General features: G+C 35.4%; 1 protein-coding gene across 1 annotated transcript in view; it reads right to left on the reverse strand.

The window, feature by feature from the left end:
- Positions 1-14,928, reverse strand: part of CPA3 (carboxypeptidase A3) — a 29,121-nt gene extending 14,193 nt beyond the window's left edge. The window contains exons 1-7 of the mRNA XM_072793649.1: positions 14,792-14,928; positions 14,621-14,696; positions 12,161-12,285; positions 3,024-3,126; positions 2,815-2,916; positions 1,703-1,804; positions 281-391 (exon numbers count right to left, since the gene is read on the reverse strand). Of these exons, the coding sequence (XP_072649750.1) occupies positions 281-391; positions 1,703-1,804; positions 2,815-2,916; positions 3,024-3,126; positions 12,161-12,285; positions 14,621-14,696; positions 14,792-14,859 (687 nt within the window). The 5' untranslated portion in view covers positions 14,860-14,928. The remainder of the gene's footprint in view (positions 1-280; positions 392-1,702; positions 1,805-2,814; positions 2,917-3,023; positions 3,127-12,160; positions 12,286-14,620; positions 14,697-14,791) is intronic.
- Positions 14,929-15,489: the final 561 nt, after the last annotated feature.

Genomic DNA, 15,489 nt, shown 5'->3' on the forward strand with positions numbered 1-15,489 from the left:
TTTGCCATATCATATAACATACATTTCTTTTATAATTATTGCTTTATTTCATTTTTTTTCATTACTAGCTTCAGTAGCGAAAATTTTATATTTTTTCAAAGACACCTATGCAACCAGGAAATCATGCTTGCCTTAGCCTGAAATTGAAATTCTTAAAAATATGTTTGAGGTAGAATTAACTGGTTACTCAAACCTTAAACTTAATGCATAGCAGTCAATGTATATTAAAGTCAGTAAATACTATAATCATTCAAATGCAGACGAGACCATAGACCATTACCTGTGTCCATGACCAAATATATCCATCAACATTGAATACAGGAAGAACATAAAAATTCATTCGGTCCAGGAGTTTGGTCATAATTTTATTTTTTCCATAGGTTTTGGTTGCCTGTAGGAGTAGGAAAAAATTTAGCTATTGGTGTAAAGTTTATCACTATGTGGAGAGCTGTGGGTATAATAGTAATAACTACCACTCCTTTTGTCATTTGCCCAACGTCACATGATTTTAAACATATTTCCCCTAAGTAGCATAAAAATAAGTGACCCATATAAAAATCACTTATTCAGACTGGTGAAATTAATTGAACTGAATATTCTTTAAAGGGTCACTTAATTGTCAAGGCTGTAGCATACCGCCTTATAGCATGCAAGGTATGTTTTACAGGAAGAACAGAGACCAAGTGAAATATTAGCAGCATACCTTGTTTTAAATGGATTCTTTCCCTCACATCCTTTAGGTAAATATAGAATGAGTTTGTAAGCATAGAAATATGTGAATTTTGGAGAGGATTCATAAATTAATTATAAATAGGATTAAAGAAAAAATATTCCATTAATAAAAAACTCAAGCATTTCATTTAATAAAAAACCTCAAGCATTTAGATTGTCCAGTCAACTCCTTTTTTTCCCACCAGATTTCCCATCCCAAATTTCTATAATTATCTATACTTCCTATGGCTACCTAAAATCTTTCTCATTCCTGAAAAATCTCTTCCAGGTACATCTGTTCCAGAGCCAGGGGATTTCTCGTAGCCCTGTCACATGTATATTCCTTTAAAGGTCAAGTAAGGGGAGCTCTTGGCTATCTGCTGGAAGAGATGAAACAACTGCAGGGATAAATCAGTTCTGGCAGATTCATTCCTAGTGGAAGTATCCATGCCCAGAAAGCCATTGTCATGTTGTATGCAAAAGCTGGTGTAAAAGAGAAAGTTAAAAGATGGTAGGGGCCAGAATAGACTAGAATGAGAGGAATAACAACTCATAAGCTGGATTTATCTTTAAAAAAATGTGAGTTATTTTTCACTTGGAAAGGAAATTAAGTATGAAAATTCCAAGTGCATGATTGGCCAATTAAATATCTAGAGGTCTGTGCTTTGAGCTCACTGAAGAAAGGCCAAGACCATAGGTTGTGATATGATTATCCATATTTCACTGTAGGATAAACCATATCAACCCCCCCCCAATTCATTTAGTTTTAAAAACTGTCAGCTGGAATTCAATCCGTTTGAAGGAAGGTGTCAATTTTATAAAAACCCCAAAGATGAGTAAAATCCAGAGCATTTATTTCTTGACAGCACCAAATGTGGGCCCTTCTAGTTAAGTGGAACTGCATTCGTTTGGAAAGGGGTGTTGCCACTCAGTGAAGTGCTGGAGATTTGACAATCAAAGGAGAATTGTATGCGCGTTCCGATTCACTTACCTGATAGACAAACCACTGGCAAAATGCTGGGGAGATCCATTCTCGTGCATGAATGCCACAATCCATAAAAATAGCCTTTCTTCTTTCATCCCCTTTCCCAACCTATTTAAAAATGAACTTGAGATATTATTTTGCATGAGCTCACACATTGATCCTTTGTTGTCCAATAACTCATTCCTATGCTCAAAGCAATTCTTTCCCCTGTCTTCTGTTGAATAACTAAGTATGTATATACTGTTTTCAGGGAGGACCATGGCACATATCCTTAAATGTCCATACATAATTCATAACCTGTTACATAGTCTATTTTTCAAAAAATTTTCCTGGTGTCAGAGTTGCTTTTAGGATTTTTAAAAAAATCAAAGTATTTTGTTTTTATTATTTTATTGTTAACACCTTTTGGTCTGAGAAATAGATTATATGTTGTTTCTGTTTCTGCCATTTCGTTTTGTTTTTCTGGGTTCATAAATGGGATGTTTAGCTTCAATTGGAAAAGATTTTGTAGTTGTGTTTGCAGTGGGGAGGAGGAACAGTGGCTGGATATTTGAAGGGCTGTCATTTTGAAGAGAATTTAGATTTGTTTTGGGTAGTTGGAGAGAATGACTGGATGGGAATTCAGGGTAAGGAAGGACTTCCCAGTTATTAAGGGCATGCTTCAGGGAACATTGGCTTGGGATGTAGAAAAATCCAGCAGCAGCTCAACGGTAATTGTCAGCTCCATTGTAGAAGGAAATTCCCTGTCAACATGGGGTTGAAATGCCTCATGTACTGTTCCAGGATCCTATGATTCTGTGATACTTAAATTTCTCTTTTCTTCATGACATTTAGTCATCAGCTTTACTGAATTTTAATGGATGGAAAACTGTGTTATGTACCAGAGATATCATAAACTCTTATAATGAAGATTTGGGATAAGATATTTGTCTGAGTTTGCCCTTTGTGTCCCACCTAAAACTACCTGTCACTTCTATTTTTGAATGGGTATTTAGAGGTTATATGTTCTTCAAAAAATTTTTTTTCATCTCAGAATTCATTAGTTGTGTGACAAATTAGCTTTTAAATTCATATTTTTCAACAATAATAAGAGTCAGTAGTTCTTGAGTTAGTTTTACCTTGAGAACATATAGTGGATTATCTTCAACAGTGGTTCCAATTTTAATACGAGAGACCATATCAGGATGCTTATGAACCATTTTTTCAGTCCAAGCAACAATCTTAAGAACAAAACCAATTTTGAGGAATTAGAATTAAAAAAAAAACTAAATGAGAACAAATGTTAAGGGTTATAGTTTTTTTGAAGTACAGGTACTTTATACTGTACCTTGTCCCAGTTATTATATTTTGCATAGCTGTGCCTGCCTGGGATATCTTCTTTAACATCAAACTGTTTCTCAATCTCTTCTTGTAGATCATGAATCAAGATTCTGTTTGACAGGGGAATGATAAAATGCACATTGAATGTAGAAAAAACCCCCACAGTTATCTTTCATTTACAGATATTTTCTCTTCCTTATTCTCTATCTTAGATCAAGTTTGCTCTGTTTCTTCATTATTCTTTAACCATCTCTTTTAGAAATGTCATGTGTCTGGCTTCAAATCTTCCCATTTACGTAGAGCTATGCTTTTCACTATGGTAGTCTAGCCACACAAAGCTATAGAGCATTTAAAATAGGGATTCTCCAAAAAAGAGGTTGCTGTTATGTCAAATATATACTACCTTAAGAAGACTTTGTATATAAAATTCTGTAAAACATTGCACTAATGAGTTTTAGATTCATTACATGTTAAAATAATAATATTTTGAAGTAATTATATTAGGTTAAATAAAGTATTTTGCTAAAATTAATTTTACCTATTGGTTTTTAACTTTTTTAATGTGGCTACTAGAATCTTTAAAATTGCACACATAGCTTGCATTATATTACTGTTAATTAGCATTGATCTATAGTAACTCTCTTTCTTCAAACACACACACATTCACATACACAGCAGACAGGCAACAGTGCATGTTCTTATGCACAAATTTGTTGACCATCCCTTATCACTTCATATTTGAGAGGTGGGAGAAACTTTCTTTTTAAAGGTTTTATTTATTTGGAAGAGAGAGAGAGAGAGAGCTGTGCGGGAGAGTGCACACACAAGCAGGGGGAGCGGCAGAGGAGAGGGGAAAGCAGACTCCTTGCTGAGCAAGGAGCCTACCATGGGGCTTGATTCTAGGACCCCGGGATCATGACTTGAGATGAAGGCGATGCTTGCTTAACCAGCTGAGCTACCCAGGCACCCCAGAGGTGGGAGAAACTTAAATAACAGTAATCGTAAGCATTTAGCACTTACCATGTGCCATTCATTGCTTTAACTACCTTATGTACGTTAACTCATTTAATCTTCACATGAAATTATTATCCTCATTTTACAGATGAGAAAACTGAGACACAAAGTGTTACTTGTCCATAGTCATAGAGCTAGAAAATTGTTAGGGTGATTTTGAGAGGGCGAAATTAGAGGCAGGAGGAATTGTTAGGAGCCTAATGATGGGGACCCAGAGAGAGGCTTTATACCTCAACCCTCTTTTCTATTTTCATCTCTATTCCTGAGTTTTCTCATCTTATCATCTCATTAAATTCCATGGCTGTAATGGTTGCCCATATTCGTACTTCCAGTTCTGGACTCTCCCCTGAAGCTACCACTACCCTGGCTCTTCTCCTACTTCTCCTGTGGCTTGTGCATCCAGCTGCCTACTTGATATTTTCACTTGAACATCCATTTGTTTAATATGGGACAGGTCCTGCTTTACATACATTATTTTGTTTTTATCATGTTAATATTATCATCATTTTAGACATGAGGACATTGTTGCTTAGAAAGCTTAAATACCCATAATTTGTGTGTGTTGGGTTTGGGAGTTTGAATACAACCTTGCTTGACTTTAAGATTTATGTTTCAAAAATACTGTTGTCATCTCATATGTACTCAAATATTTTTGTATATTTTGTCTATTTGAGGATTTTCTATTGTGCTCCACTGAAGTTATCCTCCTCTTGTGAAGGAAACAAACCATATTTAATTATAGTTGTAATATTGAATTTTATTATTTAATGGAGGGTATCCTTATTCTTGTTTCCAAGTTTTTGACTAATTTTACCTGTTCTTAGTAAATGTTTGGTCTAAATCATTTTAGAAGTTATTAGAATTATTAGAAAAATATAAGTTTTCATTAGAATTGTACTGTTAGAAATAAATTTGAGAAGAATCTTACTCATAATGGACCATAATAAAGCTATCTTTTTGATTCTTCAGTAAAATTTTGTATATTTTGTTTATTCATATATCTTTATTGGTCTTGTGAGTGGCTTTTTTCTCATTAACATTTGAACTGGTCATTCATACATTAAAAAACATCACTTTGGTTATACTTACCGATTAGCCACCTTATTAGTTAAAAAACGATCTTTTTACTTCTGATAATTTTTTATTTATACCGTTACGGCTTTAGGGTAGTTATTTCTTTTGTAAAAAATTTATACTTTCTGCTTTTTTCCCAATAACTATTTTTCCCTCTGCTTTATTTCACTGATTAAACTCTTTGAACAATGGAAAATAATAGTGGTAAAAGAGGGCATTCTATTTTTTTTTCTGCTTTTAACAAAAAACCCCTTTCACCACTACATATAATGTTGATTGCCACTTGAGATTAATATGGTGGTATCTATCTATATGATCAAATTATTATAGTCCATTGGTGTCTAGTTGCATTGAATTTTATTATTAAATTCATTAATATGTTAAATATAAGTTGCAGCCATCAGAGATTAACAAATGCCCTCACAAAAAGCTTCATTCATCTCATTTTAGATATTATTATAAAAGTCTTATTTAATCTAGAAGGAATCCATTGGACATAGGTAAAATGATTAATAGAAAGCAAGCATACTATCAGTAGGTGATGGTTAACAGCCAAAAAAAAAAAGGAAAATAAACTGCATAAACAGAAGGATTTAGCAAACACAGGGGTCAGTACTTTGGTGTAAATCCAAATGACCCAGCATATTTTAATAATGTAAATGGCCTTTATGGATATAATTCTTTTATTTTTTTATTTTTTGATATAATTCTTTTATAGCACAGTGTGGAAATTTGTGTTGGTAATGGTAATTCCTTAACCAAATTAAACTATAGTATTCACTATATTTTGCAGGGTAGAGATTGATGGCTTATAATAGAGATATTTCAATGAAATATTTAAAATCAAGAATTATTTGAAGTTGTACTTGAGCAGTTTCCTTATTTGGATTATATTTTCAATTGACTTCTATTAAAAAAAGGCATTATTATTATTATTGATGAAATGCCTATATATTTTCCTTCTGTTAGCAGTAAATCCTATGTAGGAAGATGCTATTTTTTAACATGTGTTCTAATTATTTAGGACAGTATCATATACTCTTTCACCTCCATGAACCTAATCATAAAAGGAAGTAGTGACCTGGTGGGAAGAGGCTCTGTGGTCATTCTTGAGTCCCAGCGCCATATTGGCTTAATACTTTATGTGATCTTGGATGGGTTAATTATTTCTCTGAGCCTCAGTTTACTCACTTTTACAATGGAAACAAACGTGTCAGCCAGGATTGTGGTGAGGATGAAAGGAATTGAAATGTGGGAAGTGATTGGCAAATCATAGGTGCCCCATGAAGCTCAATATGATACTGAAGTTTAGTCTCAAAATTGACAACCACTTCCCAGACTTAATATGTCTTTAAACCAGGCTTCGGTGATGTGTAGTTGTTTGACTCTGATATCTTCAATTTCTTATGATAATGAACTATGACACTGTAGCACCCACTCTACTTGTCGGTTTTTTCTTGCTGATTGACTGACTGATCTGAGTTTGGAGACAGAAGATAAATGAGGAATACTTCTAATTAGAGTTTATTTAGCACATGACACCAAGTACTACTCATGAATATTGATTCCCATTAACATTACTGACAAACACATTATTATGCACATTATATCTAATTCACTGTATGCTTGGCTTTTGACTTCTGGTGAATCTGGGATTTCTCAGAAGAAAAATTATGACTACAGATTAGGAATCAGGTGTGGTATGTTGCACTAAAACTCATAAAGCCGGAGAGAGTTAGAAATTATATTTTGGGTGGTCACTATAGATATAATGAATTTCTTTTAAGTTTTTGTTTTGATTGTTTTAAGTTCTAAAGAGGGTGTGAAGCTTTTGCTTTACCTGCATTTATAGACGTAGTGGAACCAAGCAAAAGAGAAATATTATGGTCCCAGAGGTTGATTTGTAACATAAGGTAGTATTAATTAGTCACAGGAAGCTCGTATCTAAGAATATTTTTAGACTTACACATATCAATTTAGCTCTTGTGATAACAGCAGCAAAAGAAAGTCGTGTGAGCTAAAATACGACCTTTCCATAAAGCAGCTGCATGAGGACATCAGAATGGTGCCAGATTGTTGCTGATAGGGACTAGAAATTAAGCCTAAGGCTGGAAATTAAGAACTAGGGCCAGATGTTATTTTCATGAGCCCTTCTACTAACCAGCAGCCAGGCTTAAACAGATGAAACCAAATTACTTTCTCCCAAATATTATTTTAACACTCCAAGATTTGCTTAATTTGTTAAAGAAATTTGTAAATGTAGATGAAAGGATAAATAATTATTATTGAGGATTTAATGATGTAAATGGCTAATGTTTATTGAACCTTTCTTATGTGCCAGGCATTCAGCTCAGCATGGTATTTACATTTTATCATTTCATCTTTATATCGTCACTATTAATTGGGTACCATTATCATCCCCAAAGGTTAGATAGGGGTTTCCAAAGTTGACACAACTCTTACAATGCAGAAGTGGGGATTTGAACATAGAGGTGTCTGACTTCAGTAATCCAGCTGTGAGCCATTATACAACAGTGCTTCCAGTCACAAGGAGTGAATAAAATCCCTGGGTATTGACCTTAGACCTGTAGTCTTCTTAGTTTACTGAGTATTGTGCAAAGTTCTCCCAGTTGACCAGCCCTCTTGGAAGGCTGTGTCCCAAGGTTAGGAAGTAGATAATTTCAGAGAAGAGGCAAAATAAATCCTATTTTGACAATTTCAATGTTCCCTCCATCTGTTGCTTTTAGAAAGTAACTAAGAAATGGAGAATGGTAGGCCAATGTATGTGACTGCCATAGGATCTAGGGTGTGTGTGTGTATGTGTGTGTGTGTGTGTGTGTGTGTGTGTGTGTGTGTGTGAGATGGCGAAGCATATTCCAGGAATGCAGAGTCATTGTTAAGATGTTTTATGAACTGGAGGTCTGGATTGCCTCTTTTCCTCCATGCCCACATTCCAGCATAAAGGCTACTCAAAAAGCATGACTTCAGATTTCTACAAGATCCCATTTGTCCCCAGTAACTCCCTAATTGGGTTAGCATGTATCCAACTTGGCATTTACTGACATGGATTTCCCAACATTTGAGGCACACCTCTGTGTTGGACAATAAACTTTAAGGCACTAATTTATTCACTAGGAGGGGAAGGGAACATCTAATGATAGCCTCTAGTTATCCCCTGTTGTAGAGAGTGTTTATGTGTGCATTCATGTAAACACATGTGAAGTGGTCTTCTCCTTACCTGTATTAGTGAAGTAAATAAAGGAAATAGGCAAAGGGCAATTTTTATGGTCCCGGTCAATCTTCATGAAACCTCTATGAAATACCACTTTAGAGATGAAGAAAATGAGGTAAAGAGAAGTTAAATTGTCAATGTTTAATTGTCGATGTTTAAATACCTAATGTGTAGTTTAAATGGGACTGGACCCAGACAGCCTCACTGAGAATCCACATTCTAAATTACCACACTTTATGCTTTCCATCATGACCAATCTCTCTTTGCCTTTTGTAGCAGGTATCAACCTAACCTGTTTTACTCTTGGACAATTACTGTATAAAAATGTAGAACAAAAGGAAAAATGAATGGGACAAGACATTAGAATGATTTATTTGATTGGAATACTTATCTGATAGTGGCATATATATACACTTGACATATGAATTTGTGTCTGACTGAACATTATTAGATAATTAGACATTAATATGAAGTGTCAAAGGTGAGTTTGATATAGATTGGTCAGTTTGATGCAGATTTCTTTTGCATTTCTCATATAATCTTATGTATATCTTACTAAGGTTTCACTTAATTGTATCATTTGTTTTACTATATTTGTGCTATACCATATATATTAGTAGTTTATTTCTGCTTTCCTTCATTAACATTTCTTTATTTTCTAATTTTGCCTTTTGATCAAAGAAAAGATAATCTAAAATGTATCAAATACAAATATCTAAAATGCAAAAAACTAGTAAAAACACTAGGGTTTTTAACTGCTGAATCTAAATATGGTTTCTTCTCCTGTAGACTCAGTCCAATAAATGTGCTGTTCTTTTTTTTTTAAGATTTTATTTATTCATAAGAGACACATAGAGAGAGAAGCAGAAACATAGGCAGAAGAAGCAGGCTCTCTGTGGAGAGCCCGATGTGGGACTTGATCCCCGGGCCCAGGATTGCTACCTGAGCCGAAGGTAGACGCTCAACCACTGAGCCTTCCAAGTGCCCCTCTTAAGACATTTATTCACTAGGCTGTTCAGGTTTGTTGGTATGTAGGTATTATTTGTTTTTCAGACTTAGTCTTTTATGATTTTGTAAAAGTGTAAATAAAAACGGAGCAAATATGCTACTTTAAAATCAAATCTTAGTAATTTAATTTTCTAAAAATTGAAAAAAGTCACACACAGATACTTTAAACTAAACAGTGGTTTATATGCACTGTCTAATGAAGGGTGTCTAAGTAAATCATTGTGTCAAACCAGCCTCTAAATGTGGTTTTATTCAGACTGGTGCCTGGGTCCACCAGATGTTTCTGTTCTTAGAATACTGTTCTGTTATTGACTGACACCAAGTAACACATATAATTAATATGCAAATAAAATTATCTATATAATTAGTACTTGGAGACAAGATTTAAATAGTCCTTGTCTGCACAGATCACTTTACATATTTATATTTCTGAGGAAGGTAACTATCTAATTATGTGGCTTTCCCACAACTGTGGCTAATTTGGACCAATTTCTAGAAATCATGTCTTAATTAGATAAAACTAATTTTTATTGGTAGTTTTAACACTTTGGTTCTTGGGTGCCTGGGTGGCTTAGTTGGTTAAGTTTCTGCCTTCGGTTCAGGTCATGATCCCAGGGTCCTGGGATTGAGTCCTGCTTCCTGCACTGGGCTCCTTGCTCAGTGGAGAGTCTCTTCTCCCTGTACCCTTCCTCCTTGCTCATACTCTCTCTCTCTCTTTCACCCCCCCCTAAAATAAATAAATTTTAAAAATCTAAAAAAAAACCCTTTGATTTTTTATGTAGATAGCAAGGAAGTATTTTGGCATAAAGACAAAGTGAAAAACACACTATATTTGTGAGGATCTGGATTTACACCTCTGTTTGAGTCAGAATTGTTTCAGCCTAAGAGAGACCTAGAGGTCTAAAGAGGAGGTAGAGGTGCATATAAACCACTATTTAGTTTAAAGTATCTGTGTGTGACTTTTTTAAAATTTAGAAAGTTAAATTACTAAAAAATTAAATTAATAAATTAATACTCAGCTACTAAATAAATCAGTGATTTATTCCATTGTCCACACTCATGTCAAGCAACTAGCTTTTTGTCTACATTACCAGGATATTAAGGAAAACCTAATACTTTATTCTTCTATTGCTGTTCAAATCAAATTAAACAAAATTGACCAGTTAAAATTTATTTTAGCTTAGACTGGATACTTTGTAAGAATTAGTTGATCACAGGAAATTGGGTCAGGTCTATACTAATGAAGTAAAATAAAGAGTATGATAATCAAGGCACATATTTAAGAAGACTAACTGTGAAGTGAATCAAGAGGCACAGGCACGCACCAGGGAGTATATGGAGTGGTGTTGGTGGTGGTGTTGGTGGTGATTTTTTTTAGATGAAAAATCAAGACCATCTGAACCTTAGTGTAAGTAGAGAGTCTCTAATGCATTACTAATTTCTGAGACCTTGGAGGTCCATTTATAAAGTGTCTTTCTAATTTTAATGGTGCAACTTATAAGAATACAGAAAAGCACATATTGATATATTAATTAGAAAGGATTAAATGCTGATATAAATCAATTTTGAATATGTGCTCCTCAATTATTAATTTCTACATTTGCTTTATAACCCTCTTGAAACAACAGCAAAAACAAAGACAGTCATCAGCAACAATCACAAATAACAGTGATTAAGCCATGAATAAGAATTTTTTTACTTGCCTTATATTTATTTCTCTTTCCTTGATTTCAATAGAGTTTATATTTATTAAGAGTATTGTAGCAGTAAAAACATAATCAAGTCAGGATAAGCAGGAGTAAATCCTGTCCTGCAATATTGACCTGATATGTTTCAGCCAGAGTAGAAGGATTCATATAGCTCTATGTTGGGTAGCAGAGGCATGAAACAGCAAGTCAAAAAGAAAGATCTAGCGCTTAGCAGTGTTTTATTTTTTTATTTTTTATTTTTTATTTTTATTTATTTATTTATTATTTTTTTTTTAGCAGTGTTTTAAATGGTGAGTGTCTCAGTAAAGGGAATTACTGGGATGACAAGGGCTGGTGGAGTTAAAACAGGACCCCTCAGTACATCAAACACATTTTGTTTTCTATGTTATGTGTAGATTTGTAATATTTATCACTGGGCTCCCTTATTCACTGCCTGCGGTCCAGACTGTGCATGGCTCATGTTTGGTTTTCAGTGAGTTCTAATTTTCCCTTATTTCTCTATGGGACCACAATGACTCATTTCTGCATCTTTGGCCGTTTGAGAATTCTCTCCTGTTAGATTTAAGTTTTACTCTTATTGCATTGCTTTTGTTTTCTCTGGAGAAGAATTTCTTTCATAAAGAATTATTTATTATATGTCTTATTTCCCACATCTATGACTCAAAGATGAGCACAGTTTTTTGGGTCTCCTTTAATGTAGCAAGAGAATTCAAATTCTCAAGAAGGCGGTGCTGGTAGTCACTAGTAGTGCCTGAGCTCAGTGTTGATTACCTGTCAGAGGCGAGGAGTATGGCTAAACCATCCATTCCTGTGCAAGTGCACAATGTCCTTACTAATTTTTTATTTTTGGAGCTGATTTTTGAGAGGAGAGGGCAGACATAGGTAATTGTCCTTGAATATCAGAACAAAAAAAGATGGAAGTTGAATAGCTGAGTGATCTCATCACCTCTGTAAGCAGGCCTTAATAGTCTGTTTGGAAGTAATTGTAAATTTTTATCTCATAGAACTTTTTTTTTTTTTAGCCCAATTAAAAAATAGTACTTCCTTCTTAATTTTAAGATACCCCAAACATTGAATTTGAATTTTGGAATATTTCATAGGACTTACTCATAGTGCATATTATTTTGGTCCAAGGCAGACTGGATGGACTGGGATTCCTTTTCACTAACTTGGAAATCTATCGTCATATTAGCGGTTACGTGGTGGGTGGCATCTGGATACCAGAAGTCAAGCTGTGAAGATGAATTCAATGTTAGTCACAGTTATTTGTTCATGCAACACATATTTCCTAAGAAACATATGTGTCATACACTACAAAAGGAATTTGGGGTTCAATGTGGCCAAGGCATGGATCCTGTTCTTAATAGGCTTATGAGAGTGTCCAAATATACTGTCGAATATTAGGGAGTGGGAGAGATCATTTGTACTGATCACTTTTTTAGGACATAGGTAATATCTATAAGTGCAAAAAAAGGGTAGTTTTAATTCATCTGTTTCCTTCTACCATCTTGATTTGGGTTGTTTCACAATTCATTTACATAGAATCTGTCTCTAATTGGGAATATAGATTAAAAATATGGCTCCCCCCACCCTGCCCCTGCATCAGGCCTCAAAACCAGTTGTCCCTGTGAAGTATGGAATTCCTGGAAAGTTTGTGTCCAACAGAAGGCATAATAATCTCCAGCCTTGTCATTTTTCTGGCAGTATGTCCTTGGGCAATACTAAAACTCCTTGAGTTTCAGTCCTTTTCTCTAAAATCTAGGATTAGGAGGACTCCATTGGGAATGTTGTAAATACTGTGAAATAAATATGAGCTCTGGGACCTGCAGGCATTTAATGGCTGCTGATTCCCTTCTCTTTTTCTTTCTCTAGCTGAGAATTTCAGAAATTTGGTGAATGTGCCCAAAAGGGTAGCATTCAGGTTAAAATAACTTTTAGAAGATTCCAATTCTTGTTGTTCTTCAAAATCATACTCAATTGTGAAACCAAATGAAGTACAATTCCCCAACCTGGGAAATGTGAAGGAAATGCTCAATTCCCACCCAGAATTCCAGGCTTGTAGACATGTCTAAGTCCACCTGGGTATTTTGTAGTTGAATCTCACTCTACCTCTAGGGCAGTCTGTTATATGCTAATATGAGGTGCTGTGAATCAACCAATATGTATTGATTTATTTTGATCAGAAAGCCACAGCATAAACTGGACATATGAGAGATGTAGTGTGTTTTAAAGGCATTTTTGGTGTTCATGGAGCTTTAACAGTGAGAAAGAGGGTAGAGGAGCAGGAGACTGTAAAGATTGGCAGTTTGGCAGATCATGAAGGACTTCAAATATCACACCAATACCAACAGAAAATGCTTCTGCCATGCTTAATTATGAGCAGGCGCCCTTCTGAGCATCACCCAATTATTAGCTTACTTAGTCTTTATAACAACCTTAGGAAGTAGTTATGATTATTATCCTCACTTTACAGAGGAGGAAACTGAGATCCAGAGAGGCCAAGTAACTTGCCTAAGGCCACAGAACAAGTGTAGAGCTAATATACAAAACTTTGAAGATCATGCTCTTTCCATACTAGGCTGCCTCTCACTAGAAACCTTCAAATGGAAGAGTATAATCATTCAGTTTTAGAGCAGTCAGGCTGTAGTGCTGATGAGGCAGGACTATAACCTGAACCCTGGATAAGGGGCATTGAAATAGTCCTGGTGAAAGGTAGGACAGACATAAATTTGGCAGTGGCACGGGAATGAAGAGGAAAGTATGGATTTGAAAAACATTTGAGAAATTTGAACAGCTGAACTTTTTATTAGTTTGATGTGGTCGTGGTGGTGGTGGTACTAAATCTCAGATTTAGTACTGGATTTAAGTCTGCTGTGTGTCATCTTGGTCACTTAATTTACTGTCTTTGAACTTCGGTTCTTTTGTGTTAAGTAGGTTCAATTATACCACTGATACTGAAAATCTGTTTGAGAGTTTGAAATGATAGGTATACGGTAGCTGGCACAGTGTGCCTTGTGTATGGGAACAGCTGAATAAATGATAAAATGATTGTTAGTTCATTGAATTTTAAAAGAATGATCAAACTTGAAGAGTTTCCTTTTAAAATGGACCTACTCTTGGGAATGGTCGCATCATGACATTATAAAACATTACTTTGATGTTACCATTTAACGAGTACCTTGATGCTATCATAATTTTAAGAGAAACTATGCCACTGGTGGAGATCAGGGTGGGAGAGAGGAGAGTGAAGCAGGCAAGGCGCTAGCAGGGAGGGGGAGAGGCTCCCAGAAAGATACCAAGAACACCCCCTCCTTCTTTCACAATTTCACCTAGAAAAAGCTGTTGTTTTGCAAAGCTTTTGGGAAGGAAAACAGGAGTGGCAATTTGGGGACAAAAGTAAAAACGAGGAAAGCACGATAGTGGTCACTGGCTGAATTCTCCAAGTAGCTCCAGCCGCTTCCCCCATGTTTGTCTTTGGGAGCTCTGTGTGCATTACAAATAAAATACAAAAGAGGCAGCTTTTAGAGAATGGAAAGAAAAGATAAAATAACCCTCTAAATGCTTTACCTGGTTGGTTTTGGCCAAGTCCTTTATGATATTTGCTTGTTTTTCATCCTGGGGCTTCACGCGGAATACCTTCTCCCTTTAAGAATGTAGAAAGATGAAACATGTGAACTGTAAAGCATTCCTTCATTCTCTTCTTATATAGAGACTGGAACGCAGGACAGTGAGATTTACCTGTCAAAGCGGACAGGAGCAATTGCAAGGGTGGTAGCGATCAGACCCACAGGCAGGATGAACCACATGGTTCTTCTTTGCCTGCCCAAGACCCTCTGCCAGTTTTATGCCTCAGCTCTTATCTGGAAGAGCAGCTGATTTCCTCTTAGGGTTCTGGTGGATGAAATGTTTTTCTCTTTGTGTTTTCTAGTTGGGGAGGGAGGGGTAAGATGGCAATACTAACACTAAAGTCCCTTTTGTGGCAGATGCAAGGTCATGCTACCCTTATGCAGTTGGGAATACCCATTTTACAGAGGGCAGGCAAATTCATTTTTTAGGAAATAACTTGTCCAAAGTAGCAGAGCTAGGATGTTCACAGAATTGAGATTTAAACCCAGTTCTTTGTTCTAAAATACAGCTTTTCCATGTGCTGAATTGAATGATGGAAGAAATCACTTTAAATTTGTACTCACCTACAGAATCTTGGTGGGTGGTCTTTAATGACATAAAATATGTTTTTGAAGCTACATTGGTAACTTGTTAAATCACAAAATATTTTGAATATACTAAAAATACTATAATCTCAAAAATACTGATTTGTTCACTGTCTAGCTTTTATACTTTTGCCATATTTTCTCTGTACCTCTCTGTAAAGAAGTAAATGTTATAGGAAGACCTAAAGTAATCACATCCCCACTCCTTTCCCCTTCTCTTCCTCT

This window comes from Canis lupus, chromosome 22, assembly GCF_048164855.1.
Source record: "Canis lupus baileyi chromosome 22, mCanLup2.hap1, whole genome shotgun sequence".
Taxonomy (NCBI): domain Eukaryota; kingdom Metazoa; phylum Chordata; class Mammalia; order Carnivora; family Canidae; genus Canis; species Canis lupus.